The 12,368-nt window shown below is 41.1% G+C and overlaps 2 protein-coding genes across 3 annotated transcripts; one reads left to right on the forward strand and one right to left on the reverse strand.

The window, feature by feature from the left end:
• Window positions 1–2,894: 2,894 nt before the first annotated feature.
• LOC104423116 (protein ROLLING AND ERECT LEAF 2) lies at window positions 2,895–6,603 on the forward strand. Its single transcript, XM_010035578.3, is given in 5 exon segments — window positions 2,895–3,307; window positions 3,310–4,096; window positions 4,359–4,534; window positions 4,789–5,012; window positions 5,640–6,603. Coding segments are annotated over 5 exon segments (2,181 nt in total). The 5' UTR covers window positions 2,895–3,097; the 3' UTR covers window positions 6,424–6,603.
• Window positions 6,604–7,352: 749 nt separating this feature from the next.
• Window positions 7,353–10,403, reverse strand: LOC104423117 (ras-related protein RHN1). Of its 2 annotated transcripts, none has more exons than XM_010035579.3 (7): window positions 10,129–10,403; window positions 9,651–9,728; window positions 9,386–9,553; window positions 8,930–8,978; window positions 8,322–8,395; window positions 8,044–8,137; window positions 7,353–7,682 (listed from the first exon to the last, which is right to left on the reverse strand). In XM_010035579.3, the coding sequence occupies exons 1-7, from the start codon at window positions 10,165–10,167 to the stop codon at window positions 7,582–7,584; spliced, it is 603 nt and encodes a 200-aa protein (XP_010033881.2). In that variant the 5' UTR covers window positions 10,168–10,403; the 3' UTR covers window positions 7,353–7,581. The 2 variants fall into 2 exon arrangements, with proteins under 2 accessions (XP_010033881.2, XP_010033882.2); XM_010035580.3 differs by having other exon boundaries at window positions 10,125–10,403.
• Window positions 10,404–12,368: the final 1,965 nt, after the last annotated feature.

The following is a 12,368-nucleotide window of genomic DNA, read 5'->3' on the forward strand; positions in this document are numbered from 1 at the left end:
GTGGGCTTCTTGGTTACATCTCTCGTCTGTGGGGACAACCCATGATGACAATGACCATATGCCTTCCAGCCATTCACGTTCAAACCCAAGAATCTTGTCGTGGTCGGCCCCAGGACAGGGCAACTTTAAAGCCAGCCACTGCGCAAAAAAGAAGGGAGAAGACAGAGAGATACAGAAATAGACGCGACAATGACTCGAAAAAGATAATTTGAACTGACAAATGGGAATTTTTCTTTAGATTTTGTTAGTTCATTAAGACCGTCGAAAAAAGTAAAATTATAATTTCATTCAATCTGCCATGTTCCATTTTGTTTGGTGGGTGTGTGAATTGGGCTCATGCCAAGTAAAGAAAAAAAAACCTAACTCCCATCCCTATCTTATAAAAAGACCCAAAGTGAGGTTGAACAAATTCTGTGCATATATTCGTCGCACTCCTCTTATCTAAACTTTCGGCCAAAAGACTATTTTGGTCCCGATTCAACTGCCCTTGCAAACCAGCAGCCACGCACGCGCACTAGTTCGATTGAGAAGAGAAACGAACCCGGGAAAATTCAAATTCGTTTTTCGAACGTAGAATGTGAAAATTTGAAGTGGATTTACAGGCTTTGAGTTGTGCAAGCATCATTATTCAACGGTAGACCCATCGAGAAAAGATAGATAGTAAGCCATTATTTTTGATGAGGTGATTGATCGATGGTCTTCACAAGAACCCTGGCAATCATCAAGCTCGAAGAAAGTTAGGAGCAACGTTTGAAGGCGTGCCATGATGACGCTTTAGCGAAAGCAATGTCCCATGACTTAAAATATGATCTAACTATTTTGTAAAATGGTGATTGAGACTAGGAAGCATTCGCAGCACCTTCCGAGAAGTTACACTGACTAGGATGTCTCATGTTGGTTGGGCAGAAAATGGAGGAATTTAAGCCAACCTTCTTGGCACGCAAGAAGGTATGAGATTGTTGAAATAAAGGAGCCAGGATAGAACAGAAAGAAATCGGAATGTGAAGTAATTTGAAAATTATGGTGTTTTGTGATGCGTTGGGATTGAACGTGTATGTATTTTTTCTATTGGTTCTGTATTTCGTTATTTCAAATTGTCATTTAGAGAGAATTGCATCGACTGTCTTGAAAGTCTCGTTGTGCAATCAAGTCTTGAATCTTTGAGGAATCAAGTCATTTTGAGCAATTGCTTAACCGATTTTATTAATAGGACATGATGAGAATTCAATGCGTTCACATGTGGCGATGAAATGGTGCTAATGTGACATGGGAAAGATAGTTTTTTAAAAATGAGACCGGTTCTGTTTTGAATTGTTATTTAAAGAGAACCGCCTTGAGTCTTATTGTGCAATCAAAAGTCTTGAATCTTTGAGGAGTCAAGTCATTTTAGGTGATCTCTTAACCGATTTTATTAATGTGGCATGATGAAAATTCAATGTGGCTATATGTGGCGATGAGATGGTGTTGACGTGACATGAGAAAAATCGTTACTCAAAAACTTGAAAAGAAAAAAGAAGAATTAATTGACGCTCAAATGGAGAGAGAATGGATGCTGGGGATCGGACGAATTGGGGGCGGTGCCACCCCACCAATTTTCATACCTCACCGACCGCGCTCTGCTTTCTCTATTTTGTTTTTTGGCGATTTTCTTACTTTAAAATTTTGTTGCTTTTTGTGACAAGAAATTATCTGGCACAATGTATCATTTTCCCTAAAAACATCAATGTTTTTCCAACACGGCACCACATTAACTTTACATGTGCTGAAAAAATATTGAATATACCTTATGTCATTGCTGACATATCATATCAATGGAATCGGTTGCATGGTCGTAGAAAGGATTCCATCGCACTAGAATCACAATGTTGAGGATTTGATTGCACTTTTTTGAAATGCTTACGAGAATTTGATTGCACTTATTTGAAATGCTTAGGATTTGATTAAACTTTGGGCACAACTTTCCTAAAAAGTTATCTAGAAAACCTGATTAGTAATTAACAATAAGCTTTTGTCTTTGCCTCTTTATTAACCAACTCCTATTAATTCTCACTCGTTCCCACATCTCCCACGACAATGAAAATGTAGCAATTTTATCCCTAATTTTCATTTCGTGTCATTTCAATTTGACCAGCATATGGAAAAGTGAAGAGAGCTTATGTGCCCATTTCAATGGTTTAATTCTTCTCGGTATTTAAACATGCTTGCAAATTTTGCTTGCAACCCTCGAGTACACACACGACTTTAAAATTTGCGGTAAATCACAATTGGTATCGAGTGACTTAAGTCTAGAAATTACGGGGCTGAAGAAGATCCCACGAAGTTGGCAACTTAGCATGCGTAATTTCACAAAATCCAATTTTTTGTCCGTAAATTAGAGAATGTACATCTTTTTTCCTAATTCAGAAGGGGGTATAATTCATGGCCAAAAACTATTCGTTATATAAAAGGATATAAACCATTGAAAAGTGGTTTAGAAGATACACAATTACCGGTAGTTAGGATCAATCAAAACCGATCACTAAGTAGATAAGATTTCGAGCATCTGGTCTCCAAAAGAAAATTAAAAAAAGTAAAAACAAGGAACTTCGAAAGTAAAAGGAGAGGAAGAGAAGGGCGAATCGGGAATTTCGCCTGAGGCACCGCCAGCGTGGCCTTCCTTAGTGCCAGCTGCGTAAGCAAAGACCAACTTGTTCAATAAAGCTAATCCTTTTTAAAAAGCTAATCTGACTAATATTATCGTAATTAAAAATTGTCGGATCAATCTCCAACTCCTGACTCCAGAATTTTCTTATTCTCTCTTTAATCAAATTAAAATTAAAAAAAAAACCCCATATTTTTAAAAATATAAATTTCTCCTGCCCAGCTGCTCGCTTTCCGTTTCCGGGCTCCCCCACCTCGAAAAGCAGCGCCGGCACGCACCTCCCTATAACGGCGCGTCGTTTCCAATCGCGAGCTCCCCCTAAAAACGCCGACCCCACATCGTCGTTCTAGTTTCCACAACGAACTCCCTCCCTCTCTCTCCCTTCCTGTTTTCTCTCTCTAAAACGGTCGGAGCTGCTTCGAGGATCGATCGGAGGCTCGTGCTGGAGCGCCGGCGATGGGGTGCACGCAATCGAAGATCGAGAACGAGGAGGCCGTCAACCGGTGCAAGGAGCGGAGGCAGCACATGAAGGAGGCCGTCGCCACCCGCAACGCCTTCGCCGCCGCCCACGCCGCCTACGCCGTCGCCCTCAAGAACACCGGCGCCGCCCTCAGCGACTACGCCGCCGGCGAGTCCCACCACCCCAGTACCACCCCGGTAGCGGGGCGGCGGCGGCGGCGGCGGCGGCAGCGGCGGTGCAGGACCCGATCGAGAACCTCGCCCCGCCGCCCCCGCCGGACTTTTCCTCCGGGGGCCCGCCCCAGGCGCCGCTCCAGCGCGCCACGAGCATGCCGGAGATGATCAAGGTCTCCAAGGCGGAGGTGGGGAGGTCGGTGGGGCCGACGATCGAGGAGGGGGAGGAAGAGGATGAGTTGGAGAACGACGAGAGCAGTAACTTGAGGCAGAGGAGCAGCAGGGGAGGTAGAGATAGGAGAAGTGGCGGCGGTGGCGGCGGTAGTAGTAGAAGTGGAAGTCGCAAGGAGGTGGCGGCGGCGGAGAGCGAGGCTCCGCCGCAGAGAACCGCGTTGCCTCAGCCGGAGTTTTACGACTACATATTCTCTCCGATGGAGAACGTTCCGGGGACGACGTTGGGCGAGGAGGCCACAGAGGAGGTGAGAATTGACAAAAGGCAGGTTGAGAGTAAGGCGTTTAGCGAAAGGCCTAAGAGAGTGGAAGATGATGGTGAAGTTGCTGCTCCGGTGGTATCGGAGAAGGCGCTGGAACCGCCAGTCCCGGCTGCGGTGGAGGTGGCACTGGCAGCGAAGAGTGTGAAGAAAGGGAAGGCGGGGATGACGTCGGATGGGAAGCGGGCGGGGAAGGGGAATATGACCTTGGCACAGATATTTATGGAACTGGATGATCATTTTCTGAAGGCTTGCGAGAGTGCCCATGAGGTTTCGAAGATGTTGGAGGCGACTAGGTTGCATTATCACTCGAACTTTGCAGATAATCGCGGTGAGAAGTCTTTGTCGCTAATGTTAACTGTCAAGATCAGAACTTCTTTTTGGATGTCTAGTTGTTATTCTTCTTAAGATAATGTATCAGTTCAACATGAAGCGGTTGCATTAAGTGATAGGCGTTCTGTTTTATTTGTTAAAGCATAATTTTGGAAACTTGGAGCATACTGAATGGCAGACTATGGATTGTAAGGAATTATTAGTATCTGTTAGTCGAATTTGGATCGTTGTTATGTTAATCTGGTCTTTTCTCTTTGCAGGTCAAATTAATCATTCCGAAAGGGTAATGCGTGTTATCACGTGGAATCGCTCTTTCCGAGGATTACCAAATGCTGATGATGTGAAGGATGAATTTGACTCGGTGGAAAATGAAACTCATGCCACGGTGTTGGACAAATTGCTAGCATGGGAGAAGAAGCTATATGATGAAGTGAAGGTGAGCTATAACCACGCATTACGTTCCAGAGATATTCGGATCTGTTCATGGTGCATCAACTTGTCAACTCCGTCATTGCCGATCTAAATTGTTTGTCTTAGTTTTTAATTCTCATCCATGCATCTTTTAGGCAGTTTTTATCTAATGAGCATGCAGTATCAGTTTCTGAGCTGTATTTCACTAAGTTCTGAAGCCTATCTCGTTTCTTTCTATCATAGAGTTTAACAGATCTGAGGTGTCTCTTGGCTTTACAGGCGGGTGAGCTTTTGAAGTATGAGTATCAAAAGAAGGTTGCTGCGCTCAACAAGCAAAAGAATCGAGGGAACCATTCTGAGTCTCTAGAAAAATCAAAAGCAGCCGTGAGTCATCTTCACACAAGATATATTGTTGATATGCAATCCATGGATTCAACTGTTTTGGAGATAAAGCGTCTACGAGACGAACAGTTGTACCCAAAACTAGTCGAACTTGTTGATGGGTAAGTCAAGTCAAGGCTGTGAATAATTTAGAAATTTCACCTATCCATCTGTATAATTTGGTCATGGTGGAAATCAAAGGACCATACCTCAAGCATTTCTATTCCCTGACCATCAATATGATCAGTCAAAACCGGAAAATGTCAAAATGCCTTTCGTGGCACTTGTTAAGCCTTACCAACGTTTGCTTTAGAAATGTAAAATTTTCCATTTGAAGTTAATAGATCATCTAAAATCAGGAAATATTATTGAGTGCCCTTAGGACACTTGTTAAGCCTTGTTAATAAGTTTAAGAAATGTGAAATTTTTCTATTTGAACTAAATAACTTCCTTAAAATGTGTACCTTCCAAATTTCCAAGATCTCTAGAAAAATCTCTACCTTTAGTTGACTTAACCACTGTCTTGGGGGCACTTGTTAACAAGATCCTTTGAGATTTGGTGTGGCGCTTGAATATTGGGTTTGATTCAATAAACTTACTCGAGTTGTTTGAGTTTATTTGAATCATTGCTTGGTCCTCTTGTAGAGTCTCATCTTTCTTATTTGTCATATCTTTCCTCATAATTTTTATCGCCTCGCAACTGCCCCGGTTATGTTGTAGGATCATAACTGACTGTTGTAATAATGCAGGATGGCAAAAATGTGGGATGCCATGAAAGTCTGCCACGAGAATCAGTACAAGACTGTGAGGAATTTGGCATATCTTGAAATTGACCGAGCCGCCAAAGAGACGAGTGAACATCATCATGATCGTACCCTCCAGCTGTTGAAAGTTGTGGGTGACTGGAATGAGCAGTTCAGGAATGTTATGGACAATCAGAAAAAGTACATAAAGGCTCTCAAGAACTGGTTAAAGGTGAATGTAATTCCGATAGAAAGCAGCTTAAGGGAGAAAGTTTCTTCCCCTCCTCGGGATGAGAATCCTCTCATCCAGAAACTTGTTCATGCTTGGGATGAAACTCTGCAGAAACTTCCTGATGAGCTTGCAAGAACAGAGATGCATAGTTTCCATGAGGTCTTAGCAACTATCTTGGGTATTCAAGGAGAAGAGATGGGAGTTAAACAGAGATGTGAAGAAACCAGGGGGGAACTTAATCGCAAAGAGCGCTCACTGAAAGAATATGTTGCGCGCAGGACCCCACCAGATGGGATGGATCCAGCACATGATGATCGGTACATTAATGTCATTACCGAGAAAGAAGTGGCAGTGGAGATGCTAAAAAAGATGTTGGCAGAGGAAGAGGATGCTCATCAGAGGATGTGCCTTCAGGTGAGGGAAAAGACGTTGGTAAGTTTCAAGAATCGTCTCCCGGAGGTCTTTAAAGCCTTGTCAACTTTTGCCTGGGCTTCCTCACAGATGTATGGCAACTTGAGGTCATCATCGCAGCCACAAAAGCGAAATCTCAGTGAATAGCCAGAGTTTTCCACATGAGTCTGGCAGTAAGTTATGTATAGTTCAACATACAAATACGATAGCTTTGTTCATAATATTTCTGTCCTTTTACCACTGGACAAATACAATAACATGCGTGTCATAATTTGTGAGCATCAATGTTACAAATTTGGTTTGAACCTGGCCCATTATTGCCATGCACGCCAATGTTGAGTATTTGTTCTGCCATGCTATGGTCTTGGTTGTTCCGATAGCAAAGGAGGGGCTTTTGGAAATAGATTTGAAACATGGGAAGAGTTGTCTACCCTCCACAAGAAAATCAGAGGTGCGATTAGCAAAAGTAATGTCTTTTTTGTCCAGTAGCTTCTGTTTTCATTGTTTAACCGGTCTTTTGGATATTTCTATGTTAAGCCCTTTTATGTTTTCCCCAGCATTTGATGAGATTTAATTCACTTTTAGGCTCTTACTAGTCTAATTGCTTGATGACTTCATATGAAGGTCTGGAAGTGTTAATCCAAGGAACGTCGATCATTGTCAGTCCTGTAGCGCAGTAGTCATTGTGCTAGGTATTTTGAGCATCAATTGCTTATGCATAATTTTTAAGTGGAATATCTCTGTCATTTGTAACCTAAATTTATTGCTTATGATGATTCGTCAATTTTAGCGCAAGAAGCGCCCTTGTAACTTTCGCGTGGGGAAGTTTCATTATATCAGTGCTGTTGTTATGGTAATCGAACTATATCTGATCAATGTGCATATGGAGTACTTCCATCCAGTACAGCTAAAATCAGTTTTGACCGAGAGTCTGCGCGTCGGATCACATCCATCGAGCTGATGTGCTCTGGGTCCCTGTAACAATTGCGCGTGTGATCTAGCCTGTGCCTATTGTACATGCACTGCTCAATGGCCCTCTTTTAAGTTCATGCTGCTCAAAGCTGGCGATGAAAAGAGACTTCCGGCAAAACCTACTGTAATATGCAATCAAACGGAGCCTAAAGAGTCTGATTATCATGGACATTTTGATTGCGGCTGGAATATGTTCACAGCACAATCCATGTGAAGTGGATGTTTTGGGGATTAACAATGGGACAGAATACAAATTAAGGTTGGAGGATCGATGGACATGGCGACATTGGTAGTCGTTTTTGGTCACCTTGGGACCCTGAAGTAATTGGGACGTCAACCTAAACAGCAAAGTAGTTTTCTTCTCCCATCTTGCGGTTCACTGTTCAGAGTCATTCCTCTTGGTCTTGAAGGGGAAGCTTTTGCCAGTTTATTCGCTGCGAAAATGTCAACAAGAAGGTAAACCTTATGAGAATTGACCCTTCTTCTAACTTTAGTTTTATTTCTTTAATGCGAAAAAGACTTCAAAAGGAGCGGGACATCATGTGCGTGAATGTTTTAAACCGAAACAGTGTGTCTTGATGTTGCAAATTGATAAGCTGATGGTTCTACTGCTTGTTTTTCTAAACATTTGATGCATGAGAGGAAGCTGCACGAAAGGCGGGAGTCTTGCTTGGCAAAAATGATGGCTGGCTATTATGATCATCTAGATGTCAGATTTGACAGTGGTGTAATCGGCAGAAATATCGAGCACCCCCTCCGAGTGACTGAATTACCAATTAAGTCAAAAAGTTTTACCTATCTCGTGGAAAAGCTTGTTCACGTTATGTGCAGTTTTCGCGGACGTTTCCATGAAGAGCATCCTGTTTTCCTGAGCATATCGCTCCCCATCCTGCAAGCAATCCAGATAGGCAGACTTAACATAAGAAAAAGGAGTGAGATAGAAGGCAAAACTTCGGGTGAGCGACACAACATGAAGAGGCACGATGAGCCTAGAGACGGGTAGACTAGAAGCATCAAGCATTTTGTACGCAGTTTCTGAAGGTCACAAGTAAAAATTTTAAAACTGCTCATACCTCATTCTGTACTTCTCTCTTTGGGTCTAGGTCACACTTGTTCGCGACCAATGCCATCAAGACGTTTGGATTTCCTAAAATCAAATGGAAAGTGAAAAGCAAATCAGTGTGATGAGGAATACCATTACACCCTTCAAGGATGGAAGCTCCTGGAGCTCAATTCATGTCATGTCGGAAAGATACTTCCGAGCAAAATGTTACGCTCTAAAACAGGAGTTAGATGAGCATTTTTGCTGAAGATGACAAGTGCTTTACTAGATCCCATCAAAGTAATCTATGGCTGGTTAACAATTTCGGCAAACGACAAGGACTGCACGTGCAACTGCAAACTGAAGTCGCTGTTCCTTTTCACGACTTACTGAGGAACTCCATTAACGATGAGAACAACCCAGTTCTTGCTGAGACGAACCAATCATCTACCAGAGCATAGTTTCTAACAGAAAAGGCAGGAATAATCGCTTTCCTCATAGCAAGTACAGAAAGGAACTACTGATTCCGCGACCAAACAGAGATAAGGACCAGTTATGAAGTGAAGGGGAGGTGAGTTATGTCCAAAAAAATAATAAAGAGAAGAAGTTGCCATTGAAATTGCATTCTGAAGATCTCACCTTGTCTCTGCACCTCCTGAACCCATTTTTTAGCTCGATTATATGTATCCTGGAGCAAAACGACATATACACGCCATCACATAAGTTACATCAAGAGTGAGATATTCTGATACACATACAGTAAGATATACTAGATTAATATCGGTTGTAGGAACAGTAAGACAGCCTTTTAACTTTGAGATAGTGTATCTAATCTCTCATCCGTGAACAAACACAGGAGAATCAGGAGAATATCATGTACATTTAGCTCGGTTACTAGGAGCAGCAATGTGACTACAGTAAGGGATATGCCCCGACAGCTACGTGCCCTCTGAAGCTTGCATACTAGGATCACTAGTGATCAATATCGAGGCAACCACATGGTTCTTCAGAAATTACTCTGGCCATTAGAGATTTTTGCTAGCATTACAAACTTGTCAACACGAGGAGATAAGATATAATTCAAGAGTCACTTACCATGCTTGAGATGTCATAAACGACTATAGCTGCAGCCGCACCACGGTAGTACATAGGAGCCAAGCTGTGATATCGTTCTTGTCCCGCCGTGTCCCATATGTCGAACTTTACAGTTGCTTCATCCAAGGACAAAATTTGGGTGAAAAATGCAGCTCCTATAGTGGGTTCCTGCAGATGGACCGATACGAGGAAAAAAAAAAAATCATGAGTAAAAACAGTAAAGCACAACAACAGAGACGATTTATGCATAATAATGAAGAGAGACCTGGTGATCGATGAACTGGCCTTTTACGAATCTGAGAACCAAACTTGATTTCCCGGTTCCCATGTCCCCCAGAAGCACCTGTGAGAGCAAATTCAGGATTAATTTTCGAATACATTTCTTCGTCAAAATTGTTAGTCTGATAATCATTCTATGCCGATCAAAGCATTGTTCCTCATGAATTATTATCGACAGAATGTGGGTTCTAATGCAGAATGAGCACAGCCCCTCAGGACCGATTCTACAATATACTTCAGCATTTCGATCAATTCAATTGCATTTACAAAGTTGATCTTGCATTCTTGATCATACCACTTCATCCAAACGAATTGTATCGATCCTGTTCTACAAAATGTGGAACCAATTCTTCACACACCCTGTCATGCATGGTTGCCAACAACATACTACAACACGAAGTAAATGAAATTGGCACGAAAGAACGATCCTAATTCTCTGTTTCTGAAGGGAGAGACATACCCACCAGCTTGGCTTGGACAATCTTGTTCCCAGGCCTCGCCATTGAACTCAAAAATTCGATCTTGATCGACAGAAACACAGAAGAAAGAAAGAAAGAAAGGAAGAAAGAACCTCCAGAAAAAGTAAAAGGAGAGAGCTTTATGGCCTGACAAAGAAACCTGCTTAGTTTGTATTGGGATAAGAAAGAACAACCTGCTTCTTTTCTTAAAGAAACGAAGAACGAGCTGGATTGCAATAGTCAATTGTGCGTAAGGACGAGAGCTTTCTCGTGCAAGAAACAGAGACTGGTAGTTGCTCTGTGACTGGTAGTTTTCTCCTCTTTTTTTTTTTCATTCCGGTTTTGTTCTCACTCCTATATCTTAATAATCATCAAACATGGTGTAAAAATCAAATTTATTCAAGACATCTCTGTAATCTTAAAAAAAAGAAAAATTAAGCAGAAAAAATGGACTTTTGCATCTGGTGATGTTTGACTTTGCTAACGTCTCGCTCCCGCTAATAATTAAAATAAAAATAAAAATTCAGAAACTTGTTTTTTATTTTTATTTTTTAAATTTTCCCCTTTTGCGGTGGAAATGATTTTTTTAGTGGGAATATTGGTTATGACTTGATCCAGGCATTTGGCCTTCAATTATTGATGAAGTGCTCATTCTCCGGAAGAATTTAGCACCTGAATGGACCCCTCCACAGGAGCAATACACGGGCGTTTAACGCGAGTTAGAATTTGCACTAATCTTTCGTTAGCTTTCTCATTGTTTTGGCTAACTACAAATACCGGTCGAACTCATAGGGAAGAAAATCGATTTATGGATGGAATCAAATATGTAGTATTTACAGACAAAAGTATTCGATTATTGAGGAAAAATCAATATACTTTTAATGTCGAATCAAGATAACTAGGATAGAAATAAAGTATTGGGTCGAACTCTTCTTTGGTGTCAAGGTAAAAGCTATCTCACAAAACAAAAGAAAATTCTTTTTTTCAATACTCATTCCTTATTTTATTAGTTAATGATCTAGTGATTGGATTGGTGTCGATGCTAATCATCTTGTAACGTTGACATTCAAAGTGGAACTATGGAGTCCAATAAGTAAGTTTCTTAGATTTTTTTTTTTTTTTTTTTTTTTTTTTTTTTTTTTTTTTTTTTTTTTTCTGAAGACATGGGATCGTTTGTGTTTGGCTAATCAAGTTTATAAGTGGATATAAATGGATGTATATTGTGGGAAGCATCTCCCACCTAAAACAAATTTGAGTGTCATGTTTATCATCCCATTGATAGAGTCTTGCTCATCACAACGTGCAAGTTTGTTGTGCTTATCGAGATAAATGAAGCTGCCTGTATATTCTGTCCATTCATAGGGTTTCTCGGGTAAGCTTCATACTTCAAAAGTTGGGAACTAGTCCTAAGAAGGTAGGTTCCAAATTTTAGGTCCAAAACCTATTTACCTTAAAATCGATCACCCCTAATAATTTATCTTGGTTGTAAGTAAAAAGGGGGATGTTTTATTTCTCTCTGTTTGATAAACTAACATGAAAAGTTTATTCTTTGAAAGAATAATAAAAAAATGAGACAAAAAAGAGAATTGATTGATTTGTAGGTAGACCCTAGAATTGGATTGGGCCAACATGTTGGTTCTAGGGTCTATTTCAAAGTCTACAAAAAAAAAAGTTTCATGTTCAAAAAATTGAAAACTATCATAGCAATGTTAATTTCAAGTTTCAGGTCTGGTCTGGAAATCGATTATTCTCAACTTTTTGTTTTGGTCGTAAATAAATAATGGGAATGTTTCACTTCTCACGGTTTGCTAAACTAATAGGAAAATTTTGTCCTTTCGAAGACTGAACAAAATCAAAGTAAAGGAAAGGCATTGACCGGTTCTTAGGTGGACTCGTGTTTGTCTTCAGTTCCAAAATTTATAGGGTAGATTTCAAAAATTAAGAACCGGTCCTAACGTGGTATGTTATATAATTTTTAAGTCTAGAGGCGATCATCGCTAGTGAAGCCAAAAAGTCGATCGAAATGATTGGGGCCTTGTTTGTGGCATCTAGCTGAAGGGGATCCATTTTGTCATTGTCGTCCGCATCGAGGGCAAAATCGAAAGGCAGCGTTTGCTCGGTCTTTGGGCCAGCGATGATGATACGGACTCGGCTTTTAACAAAAGTCCAACATTAACATTTCTGTTTCTCTCCGTGATTGGCTGCTCTATGGAAGAAAGCTCTGTGGTGTCAGGCCTTTCTCAATC

This window comes from Eucalyptus grandis, chromosome 10 (genome assembly GCF_016545825.1).
Source record: "Eucalyptus grandis isolate ANBG69807.140 chromosome 10, ASM1654582v1, whole genome shotgun sequence".
NCBI classification, from domain to species: domain Eukaryota; kingdom Viridiplantae; phylum Streptophyta; class Magnoliopsida; order Myrtales; family Myrtaceae; genus Eucalyptus; species Eucalyptus grandis.

Excerpts from the sequence above, each read along its gene's own strand:
- LOC104423117 (XM_010035579.3), bottom strand. The coding sequence starts at position 10,167 with ATGGCGAGGCCTGGGAACAAGATTGTCCAAGCCAAGCTG. Across the intron at positions 9,554-9,650 it reads GCCAGTTCATCGATCACCAG|GAACCCACTATAGGAGCTGC; the intron begins GTCTCTCTTCAT and ends GTCCATCTGCAG. Across the intron at positions 8,396-8,929 it reads TCAGGAGGTGCAGAGACAAG|GAAATCCAAACGTCTTGATG; the intron begins GTGAGATCTTCA and ends ATTTGATTTTAG.